Below are 22,474 nucleotides of genomic sequence, written 5' to 3' on the forward strand. Positions count from 1 at the left end.
CAGGAACCTACCGGGTTTTGTTTTTGGCGCTAACTAATGGTGGTGTAGTGTCTGTCGTATCTCTTGCATAAAGCGTCGTGTCTTTCCGCTTGTTGGACAGCGGAGGGTTGATCATTAATCATTTGCAGTCCAGTGTGACGGTGCCTATTATTAGGTTGACGCCCGAGGAGATCCGGGAACTTGAAACGAGTATCCCACTCCCGCTTGACGCTGGGTTCCCGATGCCACCCCCTTCGCAGGCCATGCGGGAGTCAACTGTAGTACGAAGTTAACGGCGGCAGATATATACTGGACTAGGACAGCTTGGTTTGATGCCCCGGCGCACCAGAGACCAAATGAGCCAAGAAGGCATTAGCCTATTTATAGAAGATGGGTTTGCAGGATACGTAAATGTCATAGTCGTATTCCAACATGATATATACAAGCGTTTTCGTCCAGGACGCCAGGCAACGCCAAAACCAATCAATCATACAATCCATCATTAATCATATACCAGAAATCATGCAATATACATACATATCCATCACTGTAGAGGCTCAGGCTGTGCGTCACCGTGCGGACGAGTCCTTATCCGGAAGCGCTCGCGGAGTCGGGTCGACAGTCGATTCTGGTGTCGTTGCTCGTCGGCATCTTCAGTCTCCCCGTTGGTCCTGGCCTCTTCGCGTACGGTCCGAAGGGCAGCCAGCCGTTCCTCCACCGTTGCCTCCCGCATGCGGCGTGCGTTCAACGTGCTTGAGAAGTAGCCGGTGAGACGTCGTTGACGGCTTTGGCGTTCCAGTGTTGGATCGCGTGTCGGAGGGTGACTGTCGTTGCCTTGCTGCTGCTGCTGCTGCTGCTCCTCCTCCTCCTCCTGTTCTTCTTTGGGAGGGTTGAGGTCAATGCGACTACGGTCGTTAGCTACACATTTCATATACGTCCTATAATAGAAGAGACATACCACAATGGACACGTTCCAGACACATTCACCAACCATGGATCGATACACTCGGGATGGAACTTGTGGTTGCAGGGAAGAACCCGCAAATCCTGCCCCTTGACAAAGTCATCCGTACAGATTGGACATGAAAAGTTACCGGCGTCAGGGGTGGACGGCGTCGCACTCGATCGTTTCTCATCTTTCGACGGAACTTCATCGGGTGACGCAGGTTGGACGGTGTCACGAGCCGGGGTTGTCTCCTTGTTTTGCCCATCGGCAGGGGTTTCTGCTCCAGACTCCGGAATTCCCATCTCCACATCATCTTTGGCCGGATCGGGTTTGTCTTGAAGTTCGTCGCCAAACTTAACGATGGGTATGGTCTCCAACATGGCCCTGGCTATACCTCGTGCCCGACTTTGACGACTCCTTCGTCCGATGGCGTATCTGGGGCCATATCGTTCGGGATGACGATGAGCACGGATGGCACCAGTAATGATGATGGCGAGGAAGAGGACGGTGATGATACCGGTGATACTATATAGAATGATCATCGCTATCATGGGTTAACATATTGATTCTGTTTGTGTCCAAGACTGCACCAACCCGTATTGGGACTCCCGCCCGATGAATCACTTTGATCCCCCCCATCACTAGAGCTACCAATAGGTGGAGAATTCATCATGGCACTTCCGGAAGACCGATGTCAAATATAGAGACCGCGCGAAGGAAGATTCAACTATATAAATGCGTACGCGCCCAGCACGTCGATATCCGCAGCGGCAATATATAAGTAGTTGTATAGTAACCGACAGCAGAGCGAAAGCCGATGCTGCTATAGGTGGATGGATGCGACCGGCACGTCTGACATCTAACAACGCAGAATCGGATACGGGCGAATGAATTGGGCCGTCCGAATCGGGTTGACGTGGATGCTGCGGTCAGCGGTTGTGGCTTATCAAGGCCCAAGATGAGTTCACGAGAGTTCAATTGCTGCGAGAAGTACAAGGCCAGGGAGACTCGTGAGATGAACCGAGGGAATCCGAGGCGACCGTAGGGCGGCGGCAGCGGCGGAGAGACTGGATGAAAGGTAAATGGGAGCCAGCCCCATGAAGCGTTATATCAACAATCGGGGACAAAAAGGAGATGGCGAATGACCCCGGATGACACAAGAATAAGGGAAGATAAAAAGTCAAACGAAGAAAGAGAATGGGAAAAGTTGAGGGGGGTTGGGAGAGTTCATTTGGTTTAGTCAGCGCTGATCATTGCGGAGATCCAGTTCGGATACTCTGTGCTTCATGTACTTGTACTTGTATCCTAAGTGTACCCTATGTACTCTGTACTTGCTCTGTACAGAGCATAAGCAGACTAATTTACTTGTACTTGTACTTTGACTTATAGCCTCCATAGAGTAACAACACGAGACAGTAAGTGATACAAGGACATCTGACTCGGGCCTCCTCCGCTCGATCCGATTCCGGAGGGATCATCCTTATCTGCATTTTCCATTTGCGGATGAAGACTGTATGTAAAGACTACTTATACAAAGTAGTCAGACTCTATGACATGGAAAGAAGCATAAAAAAAGTATATCCTTGCAGTGTAAACAGTACCCTGTACTGTGCAGAGTTCAATCGGTATCCCTCTAGTAAAATCGGATTATGCGCATAACCCCGGAATCTCACGGCTTGGCAGGCGGGGTGGAACATTGACAACCTGTTTTGCCAGTGATATCATATCATCCAGTACGGGGTACATACGCTGTAAATCGGCAATTGACTTCCTTTAGTCTAATATCACGAGTAGTATTACTCTGTACTCCGTAAGAAAGGGCCTGTAACCGGTGACGCGTCGGTGTAATCCCGCGTTCCAGGATTGGGCGTGCGTCAACGGTGTGGTACGGTTTGATATCAACATTTGTACAAAGTACTCTGACGAAGTACTCTGCCATGCATACAGCAGTCTATTCTGCACCCTATACCCGTCTATAACTCAACCGGTGAATAAATCTGCCGACGCCGTGGCTAAATATATGGCTTTCCTAATTGGTTGCTTCTCGCTTGCTCGACCAATAACAAGCCAAATCCCCGCCCTCAACCGGGGTCTCGACCATCCATCGGTCCAGGGCTCCGCCGTAACCGGGCCGTTGATTGGGCCGAAAACTGCGGAGAGTTTACCGCGGGCAAGGCCGAGGCTCTGAGGGGGGAAGAAAATTGGAAAAGAATTGAACAGAGAATACAACAGAGAAGACCAGAAGGAACAATCCGTGATATGAAAGGAGTGCAATAGGGAGGAACGAGGAACTACGAAAACAACATACAGAATATGGGCAGTCAGTGATGGTCTCTCTTTCCTTGTCTAGAGTCACCGGCATGGCAATTCCCTCGTTCACTCCTCATCACTCGCTTCACCATATTCACTGCCATTTTGATTCTCCATAACACCATCGCCCACTAAAAAAATAAAAAATATATAAAGATGGTCTCTCCCTCGTCCGCCTTATCTGCTCATAGGCGCGCTCTAGACGAGAGAGATCGAGCCGTCTGGGGTAAGCGGTTTGATTCGAAACCAGTCCGGTAAGTCAGTCTGTCAGATCGCGTTTCTGCAGCCAATGACCACCACCATGACCGGGATTAACCAAGCAATTATCATCAGCCCAGCTACCGCTGACTTGGACATCGAATACAATGAACTCATCCTCTCCTGGAAGGCGTTTCAGGACAATCTCGCGGCGCCCCACGACCAGACCGACTTCTTCCCGCACCCTCAGAATCCCCGCGATGTCATTGCCCGTGTCCGTAGCATCCAATCCACTTGGATTGCCAGTCCCCAGAAACACTTCTTCAGCACTGCCATGAAGCTCTGTGACCGGTTCCTGGCTACCATGGACTCTCATTCCGCCCTGCTCACCGTCCTCCCCGATCACGAATGCTATGCGTCTCTCTTTTACGGTGTTTTGCAGTCGGTCTTCAAGGTGGGTAACCTGACTCAGGCGCACCGCTCACTTTGCTAAACCGTCAAGGCATCTGCAAACTATCCCAAGGTCATCGACGGTCTGTTGAAAGCCCTGGTCAAGGTCAATGAATCCATCTGTCTACCCGGAAAGAACCCCTCCGATGCCGTCGAAAATATGACATCCCGAGTCGTCCGATTCTACTCTCTCGTTTTCTTTCTGCTGGCCGAGTTTATGGATTGGTATGTGCGACGGGCCAAGTGCCGCTTGCTGAAAAGCCCCAATCACGAGCCCTACGCCCATCTCGAAAATCTCGTCTGCACCGTTCGCTCCCGGGGACTTGATATTATGCGTGAATTCACCGATGGATTGAGCCTGGAGGACCGGGGATGTGCAAAGAAACGTCGAACCATGCAAGCTAATGCCTCGTATCTATGGGAGGAAGCTCGCATCCGCCAGGTCGGCCTGCAGGGAAAGGACCGTCACGTCGCCGCTCAGAACACCATCATTCGTCATTTGATTTGGGATTTGCAGGACGATGACGCTCAACGGAGCCGCATGAGAGAGGATCGAGAGTTTCTCCTGTGCAAGTGGCTCGGTGCGGCCAACGGTCAGTTGCATCCAGTCTGTGAACAGAAAAGTGGCATTGCTTGTTTGACTACTACCCCTTCACAAGACCTAGGTATGTTTTGCTACGTCCTTGAAGAATTGACCTGCTAATTTACCAGCTACATCTCGATTCGATTGGTCCTACGGTTCCCGGCGCAAATACACTCGAGTCGAATTCCAATACGCATCCGCACATTTGCAGAATTACTTTGATAATGACGACCAGATCGCCCACTTCGAACCCGATGTCCAAGTCGTGACGGAAGCCAACGTCTTGTCATCTTTGAGCCAGTGGGGTGCGGGCTCCAATTCGCAAGTGCTGGCCATAGGAGGCTCCCCGACTACCGCCTTTCCCAGTCCTGTTGCTTTGATTTCCGCCTGCTACGTCTTTTATGCCCGTGAGGAAAAACTACCGCTGATTTCGCACTTTTGCACCTTACCACTTGAGACCCGACAAAATGTGATGCCGTTCGAACAAGGCTTGCTCGCCCTCGCTTACAGTCTGATCCGTCAGCTGGTCGATTGCTTACCGCCGGTGGTGGACAGCAATGTAGCTTGTCATCTCAACTGCGAGCGATTCCGGTTCCTGAATGACACCCTCGGATGCTGGAAGGAGGTGTTATCTCTGATTGACTGCCTGTTGTCTCTTGCGCCTCCACTTTTGGTTTGCGTGATTGATGGTCTGGACGTGCTTCAGGATGATTCGACTGATGTCTACATTCGGTCTCTGGTACGAGTTCTTTTGACACATACGCGACACGAGACGGTGAAGATTCCTGATGAGAAACACGGTCAGCGAGTCTTACTCAAAGTGCTGTTTACTGTGGCCGGACGGCCGAGCTCACTGGTGGAAACTCTGTCGGAAAACCTGCACATCCTCACCGAGTCGAATCGAGTTGATCCGACGCTTTTGGCAGATGATCCGGCTTTGATTTCCGATCCTTCTGTTGTTATGAATGCATGATTCTTTTCCTGGTTAGTGTTATTACGGTTTGGGTACGGTTTGTCGTTCTTTACGATGGATACATGGACTTGTATAGTGTAATGATTAGTATAGTTAATAGACTTGGTCGTTTGGACTGTGGACAGGTTGACATTCTTCGTGCTTTGTAGTCATCACTGCTTGCTTGCTAGACCATACAGAGCACTATCATACGCAGAATCATTCCAGTATGCGACATGTACTAGCAGCTTCTATTCGCGACTTTCGACTTGCCCGTACGCCGGAATGCAAATATCACCACAACGTAGAACCCTCCTGGTTCTTCGCTTATAAAATGCATTTATATGTGGCAGCAGTATCTCGTAGTCAAGTCTCAACACTGTCAGATGAAGAAGTTATGCGTGGTGGAGACATGACACTGAGAGACGCGTTTCTAGTTTTTACACCCCGGTGCAGGAGTACTCCGCACTATCAAACATCACCAAGTGAATACCAGCAAGCAATCTCGGATGAACATATGAAAATCCTCGGTATACATTGTGCGAAAAGTTACCTGACTTTCTTCTCCAACACACTCGGATATAGGTTTCCGGTTAAGTCGGAATTCTTTTTACTTTGGCCCACGGTATATATATTCCGTCAACCCTGTCGCCTTCACCTACCTTCCACCAAAAAAAAAAAAAAAAAATCAGACAACATGACCAACACGAACGGAACCAAACGTGCCACCAAGAACACCAGACTCTTCAACACAGAGTCATCAAAACTATCCGACTTCCAGCAAGTCTGCTCCCGCACCACCGACCCAGCAGATTATCCACTGGCATCCTCCATCACGCATCGCATCCCCATCTATGAGATTACCAAATTCGACCCAGCAAACCCATCAACCACATCCGCCCTCCAGGATGAATGGTACGATATCCTCTCCACGGGCCCGGGCGTCTTTGTCTTGAAGGGCATGTACGATCCAGCCAAATACGAACAAACCCTCACCGCAACGAATGAATCGTTCAAGCGCATAATAACCCATGAGAACAACGACCCCACCAAGCCCAAAGGCGATCATTTCGCGGCATCGGGGAAAAATGATCGCATTTGGAACTCATTCGGGAAGCATGCCCTGGACGATCCTGACTCGTTCCTTCACTACTATGCGAATCCCTGGCTAGAATCTGTCAGCGAGGCATGGCTCGGTCCCGGGTACCGCGTCACAGCGCAATGCAATATCGTGAAACCAGGTGGGAAAGCACAGGATAGTCACCGGGACTATCATCTCGGTTTCCAGGATCTAGGTGCTTGCGAGCGGTTTCCGAGGGGCTTGCATTTGGCAAGTCAGTACTTGACGCTGCAGGGTGCAGTTGCGCATAGCGATATGCCCGTTGAGAGTGGGCCGACGAGGTTCTTGCCATTTAGCCAGGGATACGAAATTGGGTATCTTGCGTGGAGGAAGGAGGAGTTTCGGGAGTTTTTCCAGGAGAAATATGTTGCGTTACCGCTTGCACTAGGTGACGGTGTTTTCTTCAATCCTGGCTTATTCCATGCAGCAGGTGCGAATGAGTTACCTGCTGAGAGTGCGTTCCACCGCAAGGCGAATCTGTTGCAGGTTAGCTCTGCATTTGGGAAGCCGATGGAGACCGTTGAAACGGTCCCTGTTATACGGAGTTGCTGGGAGGGTCTGACGAAGAAGTTTAAAGAGGCTGGAGGGGTAGATGAGGAGCTGAGGTTGTTGGTCAAGGCGATTGCGGAGGCGTATCCATTTCCGACGAATTTAGATAAGAGGCCGCCTGCACCGAGTGGAATGGCGCCGGAGAGTGAGCAGGATATTGTGATCAGAGGGTTGGAGGGAGGGTGGACTGGGGAGGATGTGGTTAAGGAATTGTTGAAGATGAAGGAGGATTCTAAGTAGTGTCTATGTGATTGATTTAGGGCTAGCCAGCGGAAGGGAATTTTCGAATAAAACGAACATGCGACATCACCTGTCATCCCTTTCCACCTGAAAGGGAAAAGGGAATTACTGCAGAATGACTGACGTTGTTACTTATCCCAACCACAGCGTCAATATAAGCTCTGGAATGCAGCATTAGCATTCCCCGTCGCGCGGTAACATACCCCAAACACCCCTTCATAATAACGACTTTCCCACTCCCATGTCCCTTCTTCCTAAAAATACCCCGACAAGAGTAAAACAATACATCCCATATGCCTATACAGCGATCTTATGCTACGAACATGACCCGTCCCGGCCTCGCACAGAAGCGCCTCATCTCGCATCGCTTCCACCAGATTCCCGAGACGCCAGCGGAGGATGAATCGATGATAGCCAATGATGTTACTATTAATATTCCACTGGACGAGGAGGATGTTCACGAACATGAACACGATCACGATCACGATCACGATCAACATGGACATGGACATGGACTTCACCAACACAACCAGCATAATCAGCAAAATGAGGACCAGCAGAACCATGACCAAGATAGAACAGACGCACACAGCAAAAGCGACTCTCTCTCATTTTTCAGATACAACAGCGCAATACACAACGAAGAAGGCAGTGAAAAAACACACCTCGTCCCAGACTGCGACGCATCCTCAACAGGCCGACGCCGGAAATCCAAATCCCACAGAACACACAGCACCCACACCAACAAGCCCAACCCCAACTACAACTACAAACCTAGCGACAACCGCACAGAACACCCTCCAGACGGAAACAAAAGTCTAACCCGCCTCCGTCGCCTCTACAAATTTCTCATAAACTCCTCCATCATAACACGCTACATCGCCTACATAACACCGCTCGCGATCCTAATCGCAATACCCATCATCGTCGGTGCAACGGCAGCTCGCTACGCGACTATCGGTGGTGTCACATTGTATTGGTTTTTTGCGTGGATTGAGGTTATCTGGTTGAGTTTGTGGGTGTGTAAGATATTGGCGAGGGGGCTGCCATACATTTTTCAGAGTTTGTGGGGGGTTGTTAGTCCCGGGGGTAGGAGATATGGGCTTGTGCTCAGGGCTTTAGAGATTCCGATTTCGTTGGTGGGGTGGACGGGGGTTTCGCTGGTTACTTTTTTCCCGGTATGTTTTCAATAAGTATAGGGGTTGGTGGAGGCTGACTGATTTGACAGATAATGGCGCATAACCCTGAGCGAATAGCGCATGGCGATACAAACCCTAAATCCTGGGAGAAGTCGGTGAAGAATATCCTCTTAGCGCTTTTTGTTTGCAGTCTCATCTTCCTAGCGGAGAAGACGATGATTTTGCTTATCTCGATAAACTATCACCGGAAACAATTCGACAGCAGGATCAGAAAGTCTAAACAACATGTCCGACTGCTAAGTACTCTGTACGAAGCTTCGCGGACTATGTTCCCGATGTACTGCAAGGAGTTTTACGATGAGGACGTGTTAATCTGTGATTCTATGCTTGCAGCTGCTGGGGGCACTGCGTCCTCGAATAGTTCGTTTCTGCGAGGGAGAGCTGGTGTCATCCGGAACGTGGGCCAGAATGTCAACCGGTTTGCTGACCAGGTTACCGAGGCGTTTGGAAATTTTGCGCAGGAAATTACGGGGAAGCATGTGTTCAATCCCACGGCAGCGCATTCGATTGTGACACAAGCTTTGGAGAGGAAAAGGTCTTCTGAGGCCCTTGGAAGACGGATTTGGATGTCGTTTGTTATTGAAGGGCGGGAGGCTCTGTTCCCTGAAGATATCGCCGAGGTACTTGGGTCTGAACGGGAAGGCGAAGCCGAAGAGGCGTTTCAGTTACTGGACCGTGATGAGAATGGGGATATCAGCCTTGATGAGATTATCCTGGGTGTTACAGAGATAGGGCGGATGCGGAGAGCTCTGCATCATAGTCTGCATGATGTCGATCAGGCTATTCAGGTTCTGGATAACCTACTCCTCACTGTCGCTGGGATAGTGGGTGTTCTCGTCTTTGTCTCCTTCGTGACATCTGGCTTCGGAACGGTTATTGCAGCAGGAGCAACCTCGCTCCTATCACTTAGTTTCGTCTTCTCAACGACCGCCCAGGAAGTCCTAGGCTCATGTATCTTCCTATTCGTCAAGCACCCCTTTGATATCGGTGATCGGGTCGATATCAACGGTCGGCCGTACATGGTCGAACGAATTTCCTTGCTTTTTACGGTTTTCCACTGCATCTCAGACCACCGTATCACACAGACATCAAACGCAACCCTAAACACCCTCTGGATCGATAATATCACCCGCGCAGACGCTATGCACGAGCAACTTACCATTAGTGTTAACTTTAACACTACCTTCAATGACATCCAGTCCTTGCGAGGCGAAATGGAGGCTTTCGTCTGGAGCAAGGATAACTGTCGAGACTTCCAGCCTGATGTTGAGCTTGAAGTCCTGGGTGTCGGTGATGATACAGACAGACTGCAATTGCGAGTTGACATTCGGCATAAATCAAACTGGGCCAACGAGAGTGTCCGCGCTTCGCGACGCTCAAAGTTCATGTGCGCTCTGGTTCTGGCTATGAAAAAACTCCACATCCGCGGCCCCGGTGATGATGCCACAATTTACCCAGGAGACGACCAACAACCTCTCCCACCCACCAACGATGACAACGACACCGAAAAAGCCAACAAACGCGCCTCAGACACCAGCACAAACGCCCAAATCCGCGCAACGCAAGAACAAGGCCAGTCTACAGCGCACCTCATGGTGCCCCACAGCGCCAACCCCCCAACGGGAGCAAGAACAACTGGATATGATAGGGATAGGGAACAATCTCCCATATCCACAAACTCCATCGCATCCTCAGGCCTCTTCCACCGCCGCAGCCTACCCTCGCGCCAGAATACATCGAGCGCAAACACAGGCAGGAGACCGGTGACGACGACGCCGGGGAATGTTTCTGAGTTTCACGATGATTTGTATCAGACGCCTGCTACGTCGCCAGAGCGGATGCGCCATGGGGGTGCGGGAATGGATGCGGGCATGCGAGATGGTACTAGGACGCCTGTGCAGGGGGTTGTGTTAAGGAGGTCGTCGAGTAGGAGTACGGGTCCGAGTGAGGAGAATGGTAATGAGAATGAGGAGAAGTCGCCGTATCAGGGCAGGTACCGGCCGTTTAGTTATCAGGCGTATCCTGGTGCGGGTGTTGAAGGAATGCAAGTTGGTTTGGTGCCGATGCCGCCTGAGCATTCAGGACCAGCTTTGCAGGGAAGAAGTCATTACTATCCCTACTCGCACCCGGAAATGCGGTACCAGTCGTATCGGGAGAACGGCCAAGGTGACAGTGGTGCCCCGGCGTACTATGAAGTTTTCGGCGGACCCGCCCAGGGACAAAAAGGGTGCAGTCACCAACAGGAACAAGGGCGGCAATTAGAAGAGCTGCTTGAGTTGCCAGCTGGGCTGGACTATTCAAATAACGAGTCTGGACATGAGTTTGAACCAGTTTCACCGTTGCCTCCTTCGCCGGCTGGAAACTCGAATGGGTCTCGGGCTGGTTCTGTGGAGCAGGGTATTGGGAAGCCCCGAGGGCCGCGGTGATTGTTCTTTTATTTTGGTTTATTTATGAGGCGATTTGTGATGGATACTGTAAACTAGATAACGACGGATACCCGGAGGATACATTCATTCATAGGAGTTAAGAACCATCTATTACTATAATACAATCATCAACCATTTTTACCTCATAGCAATCATATCGTACTTAAGCCAGCCCTGTAGCAAAGCAGATCCCCTTAAAGAGTTTATTTAGTTTCCTTCCACGGATACCCCACTGGGTCATCCTTGCGAGTCCAGATCTTTGACTTCCTCTTGTTCACCACATGCTCCACCCACACTTCCCTGCTGTGCGCCGCCTTGAACTTGCGAATCCAGCGGGGGTCCCAGAGTTCGCTCGCAATTCCCAGATCCTTGCAGCACCGCACCAGCGCGTTCGAGCGGCATCCCTCTGTCGCGGTGGGAATTCCGTCGGGCGAGAAGTAATCCTGTTCACCACGGGCGACAGAGACGAGACTGCTAACATTAGCAACCATCAACCTGAAAAACATGACTTAAAATCATACCGTCCATTACAAACCAAAGCATACTCCCTCGTCACCGTCTTGGGCGTAACAATGCTCTCACTTCTAGGAACCAGCCCCCATCCACCAGGTCCAAACGCCTTATTTAAAATCCGTCTGTACTTAATCTCCGGCAGATACAAAATTCCATCAGGCTTGATCTCAACCTCCTCGGGGTCCGTAGGCGCGAGCAAAACATCCGCCGCTTCTTTGGGGAACGGGGCTGCACTCAGCCCGTGGAACGAGCGCGTCCAGTCAATCTTTTCCTCGGGCGTAGTTTCCAGCTCCAGTGGTTTGTCTGAGAGACCAGTTTTGGAGATGTTAGGCGTAGTTTGCTGGTTGGGTGTTGGGGCGATGACGCGGGAGGCGCGGTCTGCTGGGGTTCCTGAGGTCGATCCTGAGGATGTGGTAGATTTGGAGGCGGGGATCCCTGAGGTAGAGGAGGTAGAAGGGGGTGTAGCGGATTGTTGTTTGAGAGGTGAGGAGGTGGTTATCGTGCGGGTGAGGGTGATCGGCGGCGCGTAGCTGGTTGGGTACACGGTACGAGAACTCCAGGCGAGAGTTTGGGTGTGTCTGAGCGATCTCAGGGTTCCTGATGCCCGCAGGGAGCGAGTGATCTGGGAAACCGGCATGGTGTGAGCGTTGAGGAGAGAAGGCGTGGTTGCTATGAAGTCATGACACTGAGGCTGGCGGCGTATTTCTGTATAGTATCACGTGATATCATTTGTTTGCAACTGCACAAAGCACTATGGTACATTGTTATGATACAGAGAGGAGAGGAGAGAGAAAGAGGGTGAGAGACTGGGATAAGACAGTGACAGTGAATAATGATTAAGAATCCCTTGTCTGCGTGCGCTGGTCGTTGCCCTCGCGCTTCCAGCACTCACGGAAGGCCGCCATCTGGAGCTGTCAGTCAGGCTCTTGCAATTGAGTATCATGTATACAAGCCGGGAAATAAAAGGAATAAACGGAAGAGGGGGAAGCAGAAATAAAGATATTAAAAAAAAGATAAACAAAGTAAGCAGAGTCCAGGTGACTCACCTGCTTCTGGCACTTCCGCCAATCTTTCCTATTGAAAAAGCAATCGTTCAATTTATCCTGCTCGACTAGAGGCAATCAGCAACTCTCTGTTTGTATAGCTACTGCAGTGCTTACTTGCGCAGCCAGTGCTGAAGATCCGCTTGTCCCTACATCCGACTCCGGCGTCAGTCCTCAACCTCAAAAGCGAAGTAACCGCAGAAAACACCCTACCAGTCATCCGGCTCGTCGTCCTCCACCTCTGGCAGTACTTTGTCCTTGTTATTTGACATTTTGAACGGAAATCGTGATTAACTCGGGATATTGTCGATTGATAGCTCTTGTTCGGAGTTCGTCGTTTTCCAGAGCAGTTCGTTCCGCCACCACGATGACGGCTAATATGACGGGCAAGAAAGTCAACGTCTTGGTTTACTCCGGTGCGTTCCAAACATTCGCATGAAAATCCAGCAGAAATGCTAATACTTTTCTTATTTGTCTACAGGAAATGGCACCACCGTTGATTCCGTCCGTCACTGCCTCTACACCCTCCGCCGACTTCTAGCCCCTCACTATGCTGTGATCCCGGTCACGGGCGACATGCTAATCAAAGAACCATGGACCCTCACATGCGCTATGCTGGTCATGCCAGGTGGAGGAGACCTGGGGTATTGCCGGACACTCAATGGCGCAGGGAACCGACGGATCGAGCAGTTTGTTCGCAGAGGAGGGGCATACCTGGGCTTCTGTGCGGGGGGCTACTATGGCTGCAAACGGTGTGAATTCGAGATGGGTGATAAGACAATGCAGGTTATCGGGGAGCGCGAATTGGCCTTTTACCCCGGAATCTGTCGTGGAGGGGCTTTTCCTGGGTTCGTTTACCATAGTGAGGCCGGAGCGCGGGCCGCTGAATTGAAGGTCTCGAAAGAGTCGTTGGCGACGGGGACGGTGCCTGAGGTCTTTCGGTCATATTACAACGGCGGAGGGGTGTTTGTCGATGCGCCAAAGTACGCTGATAGAGGGGTGGAAGTGCTCGCGAGCTTCACGGAGGAGCTCAATGTTGACCCTGGCGACGAAGCGGCCGCTGTGGTTTACTGCAAAATTGGCGACGGGGCGGCGGTATTGACAGGGCCGCATCCAGAGTCAGTCTACCATTCTTTCCATTGCCTAACCAAGTACTGACAATCTAGATTCGCCGCCGCGAACCTCGATCGGAACGCTGCCGGACCAGAGTATACTAAGGTGGTGGACGCCCTGGCCGCGGATGACAAGTCGCGGACAGACTTCCTGAAGGCATGCCTGTCTAAGTTGGGGTTGCAGGTTACGGATGAGACCACCACAGTCCCATCCCTCTCGTCGTTACATCTGTCGGCGCTGGACCCGGAAGACACGTCCAAGATCATATCATCGCTGCAGGATGGTATTACCAAAGAAGGAGATGAGGAGTACTTCAAAGATTCAAATGATACGTTCCGTTTGGAGAAATCTGGAGTGTGGAACATGGGTAATCTGGAAGAGTCTCTTCCAGCAGAGTCGGAGAGTCAAAATACAAGCCAAGGCATTGTGGACTACAATGCGGTTCTCAAACGCCTTGTCATTCACGGCGAACTGCCGTCCACAAAGGTTACACCATATTTCAATCACTATGCCTTCTACTCCAATCTTCGCCACTACCAGTCCAATATGAAGGAGGGAGCAGCCGAGTTTGGTTCGAATTTGATGTACGCGGAGGTTATTACCAGTACCAATACCATACTGGAGAAGTGAGTCGCCTCAATATTCCTTGCTCTCCGGTATATGTCTGATTCTCGTTAGAAACCCCCAACTTCTCCGGAGTCTACCGAATGGATTCACTGCGACAGCAACCACTCAAGTCGCCGGTAGAGGCCGTGGTTCAAACGTCTGGGTTTCCCCAGCGGGTGCTCTTATTTTCTCAACTGTTCTGCGTCATCCGGTCGAGAAGATTCAATCGTCCCCGATAGTATTCATTCAATACCTGGCTGCCATGGCAGTTGTAAAGGGAATCAAGAGTTACGACCAAGGCTACGAGGAATTACCCGTGAAAATGAAGTGGCCCAACGACGTCTACGCCCTGGACCCAGACAAGCCCGAAAAACAACAATATGCCAAGATCTGCGGAATTCTAGTAAACTCACATTTCTCGGCCAATGAATACGTCTCCGTGGTCGGTATCGGCATCAACGCCACAAATTCCTCACCAACAACATCTCTCAACGCACTTGTCGCCAAGTTCCTCCCTAAAAACGCCGCTCCGATCACGCTAGAAAAACTCCTCGCGCGAATCGTCACCACGTACGAAGAGTTGTATGCGCGATTCCTCCGGACCGGCTTCGATAAGACCTTCGAAGAGATGTACTACGACGACTGGCTACACATGCACCAGGTGGTAACTCTCGAGGAAGAGGGTGGTGCGAAGGCGCGGATCAAGGGCATTACAAGGGATTATGGGTTGTTGTTGGCGGAGGAGCTTGGGTGGAATGATCGGCCGACGGGGCGGGTGTGGCAGTTGCAGAGTGATAGTAATAGCTTCGACTTCTTTAGGGGGCTGCTGAAGCGGAAGGTGTAGACGTATATAGATACTTGTACATAGGAATATACATACTGCCGATGACAGTCTGGTGTCAAGAGGGCAGCTCGTGTGCCTATTTGGGTAAGCCCACTGTGTCAAGACCAATATCATGTGGCCGTGCTGAATAACCTCTACCAAGTCAACTCTGATCCCTATCTAGTATTTTTTTTTTTTTTTTTTTGAAACAGCACCTTATGTCTGTTCATCAGACTACTACAAATCACTGCCTCCCTATGTTGACGGGAAGCGGGCCCTCTATATGGTGAATTGCAGTGATACTTGATTTTGAGATAATTTGGTTTGGCGATTTCAAGTATATTCAGTTTGCAAATAGCTGCTGGGATCCAACTTCGCCGCTCAAATTTGGCCTACAATCATGCTGTACCAGATAGTATCGCTCCCAAGAGCTACAGAAGTCCTAGGCTCGTCATATTCTTTCAGCTCTTGACATCCACAACAACCGCCCGAACTCCTACCGAGCCATCCTGCGCCGCGCCGAAGAAAAAGTCCCGGAAGAGACGGACATCATCGACAGAAGTGTTGTGTAGCACAAAGTCAAAGCGCCGCATGATGTGGGTTAGTGTGAGATACATTTCGACGTAGGCCATGCTGAGTGTTGTTAGCAACCATTTGCATTAAATAAGGGATCAGAACCGCACATACTTGATTCCAATACATTGCTGGCTTCCTTTAGAAAAAGAGACAATGTATTTCTCGAGGCGCTAGCCTTCTTCCAAAGCCCGGATCCAGCGGTCAGGTTCGAATCTTTCAGGATCGGGGAAGAGAGATTCATCCATGTGGACAAAGTATGCGGTCTGACTGACGGGAGTCTGAATAGCAGTTTTCAATCACATAATCCAGACTATACCGCCACGCAAGAACTTACTCCCGGTGGTATTTGCCACTGCTGGTACTGCAAAGTCTCCTTCGGTGCAGCTCGGGGCAGGCGACAACTCAGACCATGTGACAGGCGAAGACACTCATTGATAACACCCGTCTGTTAGGGTACCACATGAGCATTACATTGAAGGGGAAAAGGACTGGTTTTATTTACTAGGTATGGAAGTTTCTGAACTTCGTTCCATGTCGGCCAAGTGGAAACATCTGGATACGCTTGTCGCAGCTCTGTCTGCAGGGCTATGAGCACGTTTTTATTCTCTGGTAACAACAGATAGCAGAGTCCGGTGGTGAGTGCTTTAGCAGTTGTTTCCGTGCCAGCCAAGAGGAGAATATGACCTTCGTCGACCAAGTTCTCAGCAGTGCGCTGATCCGGTGGTAGATCGGGGTTGTTGAGTGCATCAAAAATGGTCTTGTTCTCTTGTTTTTGGGCCGCACCTCTGCTGACATTCTCAAGTGAAAGCTGTCGAACCAGATCCTCAATCTTCAGAATATCTGCCACGTCTGGGTCAATCCACAGGAGCAGAGGCAATGGCATGGCCGTGAGGACATTAAGCATAAATGGAAAATGGCGGAACAAGACACGACTGCCCATAGTACCAATTACCGCATCTTTCCATTGCTTGTTAAAATTGCCATGCTCCAGATAGTTTCCACTCTGGCCCCACCCATGGCGTGTGATCACATCGGCTGTCATGGCGGCGAACGCAGCATCCATATTGATTACCACCCCTGTCTTGCAAGCATCGCATAGCCTCTGAGAGAGCTTGTCAATGGCATTGTTGATAATGGGCTCCATATTGACGATAGACCGCTTAGAGAAGAATTCTCCTAGCAAGCCTCGGCGCATGCGGTGGTGGGCGTGATCCGCAATGGCCACTAGAGCGCGAGGTGTCCCGAACATTTTGACAAAACTCTCGTCTTTGTTGCGAACACGAAGGCCTCCGGCGTAGATTTCGTCGTAGAACGAAGAATCTTTGATATGCAGTTCATCAGGGATAATGCGGATGATTGGTCCTTTGAAAGTCAGTATGAGAATTAAAAAAAAAAAAAAAAAAAAGACTAGACATTCACCATATTGTTCGTGAAGCTTCTCAAGCTGCCAGATGAAGGTTCCTTGACGGTTGAAGTGAAACTCGTAGAGAAATGTTGCTGCTGCCAATTTGGGGCCGGGAAATTTGGCCAAAGGATGAAGATACAAACGGTAAAACAACCCGATGATCAAGTAAGAACAGAGTCCGAGAGAGATCTGGTCGCAGAATGTGAGTGAAATTAGACCGACTCGTTTCCCTAGGTAGACATACCACAACTGTCAACGTTTCGAGCGTTGGAAAAGCTTGGGGCAGTTTTGTCCAAGGGAGTAATCCCATACTAACTTGTGACGACTCGACTTTGAGAGAGAGAACGAACCCGTATCAAGAGAGCAATGTGAAATATCTCAAAGTAATGGATGCTCCGAGGGAGAGTTCATCAACCTGTAAAATGAGGGGTATACATACATAATCGCCAAATCGTAACCCTACTAGACACACCGCCTACGTCTTGAAAAATATCATGCATGCATCTCCAACCCTAATTTCTTGGTTGATCAAACCTTGACTCGAATAATGTTCTCGCTAGTTCGGTCAGCTTTTCCAGCAATTGTACTGTCAGTCATAATGCAACATTCGCAACATTCAACTCCGAGATCAATTGAATATCGATGTGGATTCGACTCAGACGTCCCAGGTCTATAGGGCGAAGACCCCACATCCCTCGACACATGGTTACAAAACTATTAACATTTCCAGGCTTCGCAAGCTGGGCTTCCGAGTGCATAGAATCGAGAAATTCCCCCAGCTCAGGGGAGCCTGGTATTCGAATCGGTATCCCGGAGCACAGCCAGACAGCCCACAATCGTACTATCAATTCTTCGACGACAGCCTGATCGATAGATGGACATAGAGTGAATATTTCCCTCTGCAAACCGATATTTTTTCGTACTTCGAATATGTTGACAGCCTATGGAAGATCAGCCAGCACTATACTTTCTCAACTTTCGTCACTGGTGCCTTTTGGGATATCCTGTCTCACCAGTGAAATGCTTTCCTCTCCGATAGGCAAGCGCATCTGATGAGATGGTTGGTATGTGTCGTGGGTTTGCTTTACTTCAGCCTCTCCCAGGTGGTACAAATTTGGATCAATCCAAGGGGGAAATCTATCACATGGCGGAATGGCCAAAGTCCAATATCGACTGGAAGGATAAGAGGGTAGCAATAATGGGCACTGGTGCCTCTGTCACTCAGGTTATTTAGGAGCTTGCCCTACAAGTCCAATTATTGGCAGGGTGTCAACGATCTCCCATAGTCAGGTTTCCTAAGGCTAAAAATCCGGACGAGAGGGAGTGGGCCGACAAGGAACGTGTGGAGAACGTCACACGAGTAGTTCTTCAGTCTGCCTTGATGAAGATTTATGAATACAATGACAGATAATATCTTTCAAGTCCCATACCATCGTGACTTGAGCCCCAGTGCCACAGAGCGTGAGCACTTGCTCAGTGCGTAGCAGGGTTGATTCCTTTGCGTTGATTCTTTTATCCCGCTTTAGGGAGAAACATCCTCACACATTTAATAGTCCAGTCTTTGCAGGCCCAGTGTACTTTCTTTTTCTTCCTCATGCTAGTATTTGCGAGATAGTCTACCAATAGATACATATTGAACGAGACCGTCACATCCAGAAATCCGTGTACACGCATCGGAGTGGCTTTGTAGCTCTGGAAACTGGTGCACGGCTCTGGTTCTTCACTTTCTTGGCCTTAGCACACACATCGCAGCTGTCATGGAGCAACTGGTCTTGTTTGCCCAATTTCAGCTCATATAGCTCCATATATTTAATGCAGGTATTAAATTGGCTTTTTCCTGCATGGCCTAGGCGTCAGTGAATGTGTCCCTGCTTCATTCGCGTCTGATCGTCTGCAGACGCCTAATCAGCCAGACACTATTCCTCACCACTACGCAAGTGAAGCATTATAAACTGTCTCGTAAAAGGGAAAAGCATACTACTATGTACGGGATATAATACCTAGGATTTGCTGGTGATTGCAATATCTGCACAAGATCAGACTGGGAGAAGCTCAGGGACTCAAGAAGGCACGACCGCCAGCTCTCAATACCCTGAGGAAGCTTTGTTGGGTCCCAGAGCCTTTTTTGCTAACATCCTAACCTGCTGAACTGGTCACCACAGCAGAAGCTATTGTTTACCATCTGTGTGAACATATCAGTTGCAAAATCCATTCAAACTCTATGACAGTCCTTAATATCTCAATATACACTCTGCTCTCCAGGGTTTCAATTTTTGTCGTCTTTGCACTCCTGGAGCCTCTCTCCAATAGCACGAGAGTCAGTAAGTACCATAAGGATCCATCACTGCTCTCTTGGAGTAAAGTAATGAACACACCTCTAGCACAGCTGGTGACTGGCTATTCGTGGCAGTGGAGGTAAAAAGGGATATCTTGATGACTCTCAGCGAGGATGTGATGCTCTTGTAGCCTTCAGAGGCCTCTCCCGGTGTCTTTTGAGGGACGTACTTTGAACAACGGTTGAGTCTATAACTAGTAGCTTTCTATCTTTGAGGGTCTTGGTCATGGTTATTCTGTACTACGAGTGCCATTTGGGTGGTCTCTGTGATAATGCATGACAACCTGGTTGGGATAAGAGCCGGTAGAGCCCTGGGTATAACGACTGGATAGCAAATCGAAGCCCTGGGCATAACTCATAGAATTAGGCAAAGAATATTATGTCAAGGAATCGACTATAGGGTATATGCTAGTAAAGACATTTAATCATCAAGGGTATATACGTGGAAAAGAAATCAGCCAAATCAGAACATAGGTAACACCTCTACCCAGATCTAGAAGCACCGTTAGCCACCATGATCATCTTATCTCAAGGGAGAACAAAGAATGACTTACCTCCGTCTTTCCGATCTCACTCCCCTCCCGTCGAGCAAATTCCTTCGCCGACATGAGAAGCAAATCCAAATCCTCCTGATCCACCATCGAAACCATATCCCCATCATCCCGCATCTTCAGCTTCAACGGTGACTGGAACCCGAATTTATCACGGATCCTCTTCTCAAACTCCGCAACCTGAATCGTCGGTCCGACCATGATATACCTCTTATCTTCCAGTGCGTGGACCTTGATGCGGAATTTGTTGATCTCAAGTCGTCGTGTGTAGCTCCGCCGCGAGACTCGGGTGCCTGGTGCGTGTCCGCGTTGTCGTGACGCACCTACTATTTCAAACTCTTCGTTATCGAAGGCAGCGTCCTCCTCGTCGCAAGCGTCGCTGGCGTATTCCTCTTCTTCATCGATGTATTGTTGGATCTGTTGGCGTGGCATCATTTTTCGAGATTGGCCGCCGGTGCTCATGACTAGAGATCGACGGGCTGGTGCGTAGTTTCCGTAGGGTTCCTCTGCGTATCCGTCTTCAATCGGTGGCATATACCCCGTATCACTCATTCCTCGCTTGTGCCCTGATGGCTCCCAATGTCCTGGCTGTCGGCCCATGTTCTGGATGTATAATCCGCGAGGTTGCTGTTCTTGGCGAGCAAATTGCCCTCTTGTCTCGGATGCTGTGCGCGTAGTTCCAATTCGTGGCTTTTCGCCCGCTTCAGGGCCGTTTTGTCGGCCACCAAGGTTGGCACCGGGCCGATCCAGATCCAATCGTGGAGGACGTGCTGCGCGAACAGAAGCGGATCGACCTGTTGTTATCGTTCCTCCTTGGCTATTATTCGAGCTGTGCGTGCTAGACTTGTCTGTGTCTGGTGGGGGTGTTGGCGGGAAGAGACTGCGATTTAAGGGTGGCTCGGAATGCTGACGGCTAGGTGCCATGTGGGTGTTGCTTCTCTCGGAGGCAGCAATTAATCTTGCCTTTCCTAGGTAGTCTTTGGTCTTGAGGTTCTTCACTTTGGCTTCGTTTGGTCGGTAGACTACCCCGACGGGAATAGAGAAGACGGTGTAGCCCTATGTCTAAAGTCAACATATGGCTCATTTTGCCAGTCAGTAAGAACATACCTCCGCCCTTTCACGAATTGCGTCGTTGATTACATCGTGGTCTTGCGTAACCTTTTCTTTCGATGCGAACTCAAGATCCTGGAGGCCCAGTCCCATCTGCTGAAGGTAGATGTAACATAGACCCCGGTTGAAGAGCACCTCGCAAGAGAAGAGACGAAACTTGAGACCCAGCTGCTCATAATCAATAGACGTATTACCTCGGAGATAAAGCAGAGTATCGTTGAAGTTAGCCAAGGCCTCCTCGAAATCGCCCAGCAGGAAGTTCGAAACGCCTTCCTGGAAATAGGCGATAGCGAGGTATTGGTCTAAACCGACAGCGCGTTGGTAGCACTCGACCTAATGCCATACATCAGCAGGCCATTTCCGCTAACAGAGCAATCGATCAACATACCGCTCGTTCATGCTCTCCCAAAGTAGCGCAAATAACACCGCAGTTGAAGAGAATCTTAGACGTATCCGCGATACCATCAAAGACTTGGATAGCCTCCTCATATTGCTGGTTGTCGTAATATTCAAGGGCCAGCACCCAAGTTTCGATTTCCTATACGTCTTCATTAGAATGGGTGTCTATGTTGGTAAAGCGATCCGGTTAGAATTGTGGCCTACCTGCTTCAAGGACATCGTGTTTGAACAAACAGTTCGCCTGTGGAAGGACACCTGGAGTGGTCTGAGGTTATATAGATGACTTGGTCCGAAAGTCAGGCCGCAATTGTTGCGCGTGTTTATACACCACGAGCCAATCTAGAGCGAGTTGGTCGGTGAGCCAGGGTATATGTCCGATACAAATATAAATAAATTGGCCTTCCCAGGAGAGAGATAAGAGGTGGCTTGGTTCCGATGGCAGGAGGGTATCAATCTCCGAACAATGAGACAATGCCCAGCAGCCCAGCAAAAACCAAGGCTGTTAGTCTGCAGACACGTCGGAGGTATTATTAGAGCAACGCGAGCGCGTTCTCGTAGAAATTAGATAAGGTGACGCAAGAAAAGGGAAAAATAAAATAAAATAAAAGGGCTTGCAGGTGGTGATGCCGCAAGGAACAACAGGAGAGTTGAACAAAATCCGACCGAGATTGTAGAAGCGCCCGCGGAAGGGAGAAAAGTATAGGGTACAAAGGGACTAGTAATTGATTGCGGATCTACTTATTGTTTCATTGACAAGGGGAAAAGATGTGAGGAAGGAGAAGAAAAATAATATGTGGCTCGGAAGGAGGTTGAGATGGCTTGATTGCTTAAACTGCGATGCGATACAGTCGGAGTCGGGCCTCGAGGCAGGCATGCAATAAAATCCCAACCCTCCGACCTAACCGCCAGGAGCGTGCGAGAATATGGCAGTCCTCGCTGCCCAGCCGCTTCATTCGACGAGAGCGAGTTCCCCCAAGCGCTGTCACACATTTAGCAGCAGGGCTTCGGCAATGGTGGTTGGCTGTCACAGTGAAAAATGGGGCTGGTC

The 22,474-nt window shown here is 49.9% G+C and overlaps 11 protein-coding genes across 11 annotated transcripts; 5 read left to right on the forward strand and 6 right to left on the reverse strand.

The window, feature by feature from the left end:
• Positions 1–523: 523 nt before the first annotated feature.
• Positions 524–1,467, reverse strand: EURHEDRAFT_454874 (RING-H2 finger protein; the record flags this gene model as incomplete). The annotated part of the gene is made up of 2 exons (XM_040784233.1): positions 524–884; positions 938–1,467. The coding sequence occupies 2 exons, from the start codon at positions 1,465–1,467 to the stop codon at positions 524–526; spliced, it is 891 nt and encodes a 296-aa protein (XP_040639310.1).
• A 1,533-nt stretch (positions 1,468–3,000) lies between these two features.
• EURHEDRAFT_47860 (uncharacterized protein) lies at positions 3,001–3,390 on the reverse strand. Its single transcript, XM_040785457.1, has one exon. It carries the CDS (start codon positions 3,285–3,287, stop codon positions 3,087–3,089), a length of 201 nt encoding a protein of 66 aa, XP_040639311.1. The 5' UTR covers positions 3,288–3,390; the 3' UTR covers positions 3,001–3,086.
• Positions 3,051–5,601, forward strand: EURHEDRAFT_411903 (uncharacterized protein). Its single transcript, XM_040781766.1, has 4 exons — positions 3,051–3,489; positions 3,569–3,887; positions 3,936–4,548; positions 4,595–5,601. The coding sequence occupies exons 1-4, from the start codon at positions 3,392–3,394 to the stop codon at positions 5,437–5,439; spliced, it is 1,875 nt and encodes a 624-aa protein (XP_040639312.1). The 5' UTR covers positions 3,051–3,391; the 3' UTR covers positions 5,440–5,601.
• A 486-nt stretch (positions 5,602–6,087) lies between these two features.
• EURHEDRAFT_411904 (phytanoyl-CoA dioxygenase family protein) lies at positions 6,088–7,466 on the forward strand. The gene has a single exon (XM_040781767.1). The coding sequence runs from the start codon at positions 6,116–6,118 to the stop codon at positions 7,325–7,327; it is 1,212 nt and encodes a 403-aa protein (XP_040639313.1). The 5' UTR covers positions 6,088–6,115; the 3' UTR covers positions 7,328–7,466.
• On the forward strand, positions 7,350–10,169 carry EURHEDRAFT_536528 (serine/threonine protein kinase; the record flags this gene model as incomplete). The annotated part of the gene is made up of 3 exons (XM_040787335.1): positions 7,350–7,782; positions 7,879–8,505; positions 8,556–10,169. Coding segments are annotated over exons 1-3 (2,403 nt in total), but the record flags the coding sequence as incomplete, so codon positions are not given.
• Positions 10,170–11,155: 986 nt separating this feature from the next.
• Positions 11,156–12,102, reverse strand: EURHEDRAFT_377204 (putative mitochondrial genome maintenance protein Mgm101; the record flags this gene model as incomplete). The annotated part of the gene is made up of 2 exons (XM_040778940.1): positions 11,156–11,423; positions 11,474–12,102. 2 exons carry the CDS (start codon positions 12,100–12,102, stop codon positions 11,156–11,158), a joined length of 897 nt encoding a protein of 298 aa, XP_040639315.1.
• A 199-nt stretch (positions 12,103–12,301) lies between these two features.
• On the reverse strand, positions 12,302–12,750 carry EURHEDRAFT_424107 (coiled-coil-helix-coiled-coil-helix domain-containing protein; the record flags this gene model as incomplete). The annotated part of the gene is made up of 4 exons (XM_040783369.1): positions 12,302–12,370; positions 12,512–12,576; positions 12,626–12,657; positions 12,722–12,750. Coding segments are annotated over 4 exons (195 nt in total), but the record flags the coding sequence as incomplete, so codon positions are not given.
• Positions 12,751–12,875: 125 nt separating this feature from the next.
• Positions 12,876–15,071, forward strand: EURHEDRAFT_377206 (biotin--[acetyl-CoA-carboxylase] ligase BPL1; the record flags this gene model as incomplete). Its single annotated transcript, XM_040778941.1, has 4 exons — positions 12,876–12,924; positions 12,990–13,626; positions 13,675–14,247; positions 14,300–15,071. The coding sequence occupies 4 exons, from the start codon at positions 12,876–12,878 to the stop codon at positions 15,069–15,071; spliced, it is 2,031 nt and encodes a 676-aa protein (XP_040639317.1).
• Positions 15,072–15,342: 271 nt separating this feature from the next.
• EURHEDRAFT_411907 (cytochrome P450) lies at positions 15,343–17,410 on the reverse strand. Its single transcript, XM_040781768.1, has 6 exons — positions 17,276–17,410; positions 17,046–17,220; positions 16,129–16,988; positions 15,961–16,071; positions 15,738–15,904; positions 15,343–15,683 (listed from the first exon to the last, which is right to left on the reverse strand). Exons 1-5 carry the CDS (start codon positions 17,339–17,341, stop codon positions 15,797–15,799), a joined length of 1,320 nt encoding a protein of 439 aa, XP_040639318.1. The 5' UTR covers positions 17,342–17,410; the 3' UTR covers positions 15,343–15,683; positions 15,738–15,796.
• A 687-nt stretch (positions 17,411–18,097) lies between these two features.
• On the forward strand, positions 18,098–18,265 carry EURHEDRAFT_454817 (uncharacterized protein; the record flags this gene model as incomplete). The annotated part of the gene is made up of 1 exon (XM_040784229.1): positions 18,098–18,265. One exon carries the CDS (start codon positions 18,098–18,100, stop codon positions 18,263–18,265), a length of 168 nt encoding a protein of 55 aa, XP_040639319.1.
• A 1,564-nt stretch (positions 18,266–19,829) lies between these two features.
• Positions 19,830–21,645, reverse strand: EURHEDRAFT_377208 (putative PB1 domain protein; the record flags this gene model as incomplete). The annotated part of the gene is made up of 5 exons (XM_040778942.1): positions 19,830–19,859; positions 19,921–20,973; positions 21,025–21,360; positions 21,416–21,565; positions 21,631–21,645. The coding sequence occupies 5 exons, from the start codon at positions 21,643–21,645 to the stop codon at positions 19,830–19,832; spliced, it is 1,584 nt and encodes a 527-aa protein (XP_040639320.1).
• Between the last annotated feature and the right edge of the window lie 829 nt (positions 21,646–22,474).

The sequence above is a fragment of the Aspergillus ruber genome (genome assembly GCF_000600275.1).
Source record: "Aspergillus ruber CBS 135680 unplaced genomic scaffold scaffold00011, whole genome shotgun sequence".
Taxonomy (NCBI): domain Eukaryota; kingdom Fungi; phylum Ascomycota; class Eurotiomycetes; order Eurotiales; family Aspergillaceae; genus Aspergillus; species Aspergillus ruber.